This window comes from Physeter macrocephalus, chromosome 20 (genome assembly GCF_002837175.3).
Source record: "Physeter macrocephalus isolate SW-GA chromosome 20, ASM283717v5, whole genome shotgun sequence".
Classification (NCBI taxonomy): domain Eukaryota; kingdom Metazoa; phylum Chordata; class Mammalia; order Artiodactyla; family Physeteridae; genus Physeter; species Physeter macrocephalus.
Window position 1 is genome coordinate 108679910 of NC_041233.1, and position 6199 is coordinate 108686108.

At 47.7% G+C, this 6199-nt stretch overlaps 1 protein-coding gene across 1 annotated transcript in view; it reads left to right on the forward strand.

The window, feature by feature from the left end:
• The first annotated feature begins 4117 nt into the window (after positions 1-4117).
• LOC102983193 (putative claudin-24) overlaps positions 4118-6199 on the forward strand; it is a 3413-nt gene continuing 1331 nt past the window's right edge. The window contains exons 1-2 of the mRNA XM_024117358.3: positions 4118-4508; positions 4664-5301. Of these exons, the coding sequence (XP_023973126.1) occupies positions 4258-4508; positions 4664-5084 (672 nt within the window). The 5' untranslated portion in view covers positions 4118-4257 and the 3' untranslated portion in view covers positions 5085-5301. The remainder of the gene's footprint in view (positions 4509-4663; positions 5302-6199) is intronic.

A 6199-nucleotide genomic window follows, 5' to 3' on the forward strand; every position in this document is an offset into this window, starting at 1 on the left:
GCGCAGGCTCAGCGGCCATGGCTCACGGGCCCAGCCGCTCCACGGCACGTGGGATCCTCCCGGACCGGGGCGCGAACCCGCGTCCCCTGCATCGGCAGGCGGACTCTCAACCATTGCGCCACCAGGGAAGCCCCAGGGAATTTTTTAAGGGTGATTTTGACAACATGGGATTCGTGTCTCTCCACTGGCTTTAGACTCACGCTCTCAGAGCACATCTAGTTCCCCGCCCCATCGCTTCCTCCAACCCCCTCTTCCTGTGCCCCTTCCCAAGCAGCAGGGCCGCCCACACCAGACTGAAGACACAGCGCCCAGCAGGCCCTGCCCAGGGGCCACCAGCACTTCCAGCAGCAGCCAGGCTACCGTCTGGCTTCGGGTGGCCTCATCCGTGTGGCTTCTGTTATCTTAGATGATACAAAGGGGCTCGTCACTGGAGCCACCAGTCAGGTTTCCAAGGTGTAAAAACGACCCTGTCGAATCCCTGCTTATAACCCTTCAAAGCCTCTTCATTATCTATGTCCTAAAATCCAGATGATCTGGCATTACGTAGCCATGCCCTGCAAGCCAGCCTCGTTCCCGGAGGCTCCCTCGCTCTCCCCGGCTGACAGCTGTTCAATTTTCCCCCCACCAGCTTCCAGGAGCGACCCTTCCTTTCAAGACAACTTTGACCTACTGTCTAGCACAGGGAACTCTGCTCAGTACTCTGTAATAACCTAAATGGGAAAAGCATTTGAAAAAGAGTGCATGTATGTATACGTCTCACTGAATCACTTTGCTGTACACCTGGAATGAACACAGCATCGTTAACCAACTGTGCTCTGATATTAAAAACAAAATCTGCCTTCCTCTCCCGCAATAGCCACTCTCCCTTAGTGCCACGTCCAAGAGAATATTTTACACAGTCTCCTTTTTTCGGGCCAGTCTCGCTTGAGGACAGATCTTTGCACCCCTGGCTCTCATGCGGTCAGAGATGCAGACAGGTGAGGCTGAATCAGTGAGCCAGGCTGGGCCCTCCTTCTGTCAGCCCTGAACCAGCAGGAAGGGCAGGATGATGGCGTGTGAACTGGCAGAGGGTGGTAGGGGCAAGAGCTTGTGTAAAATGTGTCAAGGTCTTCACAGCCCAGGTAGTTTGGTTGTGACCACAGACTTAATCTTGAGCGTGAAAGCAAAAAGCCAAGGAGAGAAAGAAAGGCTGGCTTTTCTATACAGTGCTTGCCATGCATCTCCTGGAATCTAGATTTGCTCAACGGTTCGTTAACAGGTCCATCTGGTTTACTTTTCATGATAGAGCTGTCTTCCAAAAATGGCCACAAAAGTACTTCCTGTCTCACAAGCCCTTCCAGAACCTTGGTGTTATTTTCCCTCTCCCTGGTCGGCCTCGTCTATGAAGTGATGCTCTGTGACTTCGGAGCCTCGGTCATAAAAGGAGACTCAGCCTCAGCTGACACTGCTAGGGGCAGAGATAAACTGTCCCCACTGACTGCAGATTCCTGAGCAAAATACACATACATGCTTGTTGGTCTGAGTCACTGCACTTTGGGATGGTTCATTTGGGGACGTTTATCAACCCTTGCCCTGGACGGAGAGGTTTCCCAGGATGCGTGGCTTTGGGCAAACTGGGATTGTTGATAAACCCTCAGCTTCTGTTTGTTAAGAATGTACATAATCTGCTGGCCTCTCGCGTTCTGTTTATGAGTTGTGTGGGGGTTTTGTTTGTTTGTCTTTGCTTTTTAAGAGTAACGTTCCTGAGACAGAGAGAATGCAGTCCTCCACATGCTCCACGACGTGCTGGTAATATTTGTTTCTTGGCTGAATTTCACTCCCATCCCCCTCTGGAAACACCGTGGTCTAAGCGGCTAATCCACGAGCTGAGACGTGGAGACGGGAGCCCCAGGTCAGGGGAGGGTGGCCTTTGTGCTCTCAGTCTCAGGGCGGCTGCACTAGGGTTTCCTCTGCCTGCAATCCTCACACCCCACTCTTTTTATTTCTTTGAATGATCGGATTTACTTACTTCCCGATGGCCTCTCCCACTGGAACATGAGCCCCCAGAGGCAGGGGCAGCGCCTGTATCCAGACTGGTCTTGGTAGTGTCTTTAGCACTTACTGCCTGGCCCAGAGGAGGTCCTCAAATATTTTATTTATTTGTTTGTTTGTTTTACATGCTGCAAGAATAATTGAGCTGGAGGTTATCCGGGTCCATTCCCCACCGCAGAGGAATTTCCTCCCTGTAGCCCAGGTGAGAATCACCTTGTTAACACCTCGGAGATGGAGAGCAGCCTGCCTCCCAGAGCAGCCTGTCCCATTCCATCTTTGTTAAGTTTCAATGTGATATGAAGAACCGTCTCTCCATAATTGTTAATGATTGCTCTTGAGAGCTTCATTAACTTGACTGCCCCCTGGAAGGAAAGTTCTAGGTCACCAATATCCCGCCTCCTGGGACGAGGCCCCAGGCAAGTCTCTAGCCCTTTCTGGACCTTTGTGCAAACTGGAGCAGCTTATTTCAGTACACTGAGGAGAGCCATCAGTCCTAAGGGATTCTGAACATTTGTCAAAGTTGAGAAAGAATTCATCTTCTTGTTTCATGTATGATGCTGGAAAATGCTGAAGAAGGGACATCTAACTCGACTCCTGTGCTCACTCTGGTGTGTCGGGATTGGGGTGCTGTCTCTCTGATCCCCTGTTGAGGGACATTGTAAAGGACCTTCTCCAATCCTGGACTAGAAATGTGATGGGCAGCTGGTTCACAGATTAGAATCTTCCAGGGCTTTGGCTCCACTTTAGGAACCTGCATGTCCTTCCTGCTGCAGGCGGGCGCATCAGGTCCTGCCTCTGGCTGTGGGTTCAGGAGCAGCCCTGGGAATGGGGGGCGTGGTCTCTCCTCCTGGCCTGTGAGGTCCTGCAGAGAGGGTCCCGTTCTGCAGAAGCATGCACTCAGGTGTGGCTTCAATCAAAAACACAAACAAAGGGCTTCCCTGGTGGTGCAGTGGTTAAGCATCGCCTGCCAAATGGGACACGGGTTCAAGCCGTGGTCCGGGAAGATCCCACATGCCGCGGAGCAACTAAGTCCGTGCGCCACAACTGCTGAGCCTGCACTCTAGAGCCCGTGAGCCACAACTACTGAGCCTGTGAGCCACAACTACTGAAGCCCGCGTTCCTAGAGCCCGTGCCCCGCAGCAAGGGAAGCCACGGCAGTGAGAAGTCTGCACACCGCAGCGAAGAGTAGCCCCTGCTCCCCGCAGCTAGAGAAAGCCCCGCACAGCAACGAAGACCCAATGCAGCCAAAAATAAATAAATAAAATAAATAAATTTATTAAAATAAAAAACCACAAACAAGATGACGCCTCGAAGGTCAGCCCCATGGTGGCTGTTTTGTCCTGGAATTGGCAGGAGTTGTCATGCCTGGTGCTGCTTTGTCTTTGTGGCTTAAATGACAGCGAAGACAGCTGAGCTCTAGACAAAAACCAAAAACAAGAACAAAAAACAAAAAAACAACACCTCCTGGACACTAAGAAATTACGCTTTACCCCGAGTCCTTAACGAGGATGGAGAAAGTCTCAGAATGAAATCCAGAGCTCCCTGAGATACCCCTCTCCCCTCAGTACCTATGTGCACAGCCTCAGCCTCGTCCTTTTACTTCACCCAGTGAACCAGCCTCTACCTCGCAAAGGAATCTGAGGGAAAGTCTTCTGCCAAGTCCCAACTGAGTCCCTGTGACACTCAAGAACCTGGGCCAGGTTCTCGTGTAGGTTAAGGAAGCCCGAGAATAATAAAGATTATAGGGAAACAGTCTACCTTTCTTTACAAGGTCTTGTTTTGCATCTCTGAAATCTCAGATTCAGCTATTACAATGAGGTCCTGTTGTAGAAAGAGCTGGCCTTTTATCACCACTTAAAATCTAATTAATCCATATTGAAGCACAAAGATTTCTGTTGTATTTTAGGGTGAGGGGTCATAGAGCCCTCTTTGTTCATCCTTAGACTTATAATCATCAAGCATTGGGGATATAATTTTACCAAGCAAATTGGAAGGTAACAGATCAAATCCTTATCAGAAAGCCTAACTCATAGTTTTAACAGAGTCCTTCGTCCTTTACATGAAACATTATATTCAAGAAGAACAAAAACGCATTTCAGAGCGCCCAAAGAGTTAACGACCAAAACTTATATTCCCCAGGCAGCATCGAACCAAGATCGTCACACTACTGTCCACCACAAGACAGCAGCTCCTATAGAGGTGGCAAGGGTCCTAAGATTCGTTGCGATGGCTTTAGTCTTTAGAGTAGCAATGCAATTCGTTGGAATTTTGCTCTCTCTGCTGGGATGGGTTTTATCCATTATTACAACTTTTTTGCCACATTGGAAAAACCTCAACCTGGACTTAAATGAAATGGAAAACTGGACCGTGGGACTCTGGCAGACCTGCGTCACCCAAGAGGAAGTGGGGATGCAATGCAAGGACTTTGATTCTTTCCTGGCTTTGCCCGCTGAGCTCAGGATCTCCAGGATTATCCTGTCTTACAAACTACCTGCCACAATGGAAAAATCTCAACCTGGACTTAAATGAAATGGAAAACTTGACCGTGGGACTCTGGCAGAGCTGCGTCACCTAAGAGGAAGTGGGGATGCAATTCTTTCCTGCCTTTGCCCGCTGAGCTCAGGATCTCCAGGATTTTAATGTTCCTCTCAAACGGCCTGGGATTCCTGGGCCTGCTGGTCTCGGGGTTTGGCCTGGACTGCTTGAGAATTGGAGAGAGACAGCAGGATGTCAAGAGGCAGCTGTTAATCCTGGGAGGAATTCTGTTCTGGACAGCAGGCGTCACAGCCCTTGTTCCTGTCTCTTGGGTCGCCCACAGGACAGTCCAGGAGTTCTGGGATGAGACCGTCCCCGAGATTGTCCCCAGGTGGGAGTTTGGGGAGGCCCTCTTTATCGGCTGGTTTGCTGGATGTTCTCTCCTGCTCGGAGGGTGTCTGCTAAACTGGGCCGCCTGCGGGACCCAGGTTCCCCTGGCTTCCGGCCACTATGCAGTGGCAGAAATGCAAACTCAGTGCTCATACCTGGACAATGGAACTGCCAATCCTTCAGTGTAAGACTTTGATGAGACCAGAGAGCTGTATCTCCCTATATCAACTGTGATGGAGGGTCTACAGGATAAAGGGTTCTTTGTTATGTAACTATATTTGTGATGCTTACATTTTCTCATTAAATACGTTAAATAATGACTTTTCTATCCTAGATACCCCATCCCCCCCAAACCTGGAGAAGTAAGAAAGAGGCACATCTTATATCTAAAAGAAAATGATTGTGGTAAGCATTACATAGGTATGAACAAAACAAAATTTCATTCATCTGGCTATTTAAATCAAAATTTGGTGGCGGCTGTCCAGGAGAGCACGATTAAGCTTTACTGTGTTCACCTGATGTTAGAAATGTTTTTTTGGTTTTATTGGTAGCTGAAATTGATAATTAGTTCCTTTTTCCTAAAGAAAAAAACCTAACAATCTGAAATCCTTTAAGCATTCTGCACTAGCAAAACCACATGCCAAGCCGATCCGAAGTGCTACTTCCACAACAATGATTTGGGCTTTCTTGAACAGAGGTGGTTTGTGTTTAGGAAATTGCTAGGAAGCCAGTGCCTGCGGTAGGACTTTATGAGGCGGAAGGTCTTCAGTACATCGTGATACTCTCAGATTTAAAATACTGGCCAAAAATAAAAAAAATAAAAAAAAAATAAAAAAAATAAAATACTGGCCAAAAATAAAAAAAATAAAATACTGGCCAATCTCTTCTCGTCTCTTCCCTCAAAAGCTTCGTACTTTAAAAAGATAAACAATTCCAAAAATATTTTGCTTAATATCCAGCTCATCTGCCCTAATAAAAATGTTCCTTTGTTCAATTAAAAGTTACACGCATGGGGATGAACCAACAGAGACGTTGATTCTAACCTACGCCGTCCTACCGCTTCACTTTTCCGAGGCACAGAAAGCATATTTAAGCAAAGAAACAAAAAATAGCAAGTATTTATGTCCCTGTGTGTGAAGCTGTCAGGAAGGCGTGGAAGTAAACAGACTTGATGTTTAGTTCAGAATCATTTCATATGTTATTGGGTATATGTAGCCTAAGAGATAAAAAAAAAAAAAAAAAAAAAAAACCCTGTTTAAGGGTCTACAAAAGATTTTTCTGAGATTGTTTTATCGGGTTAAGA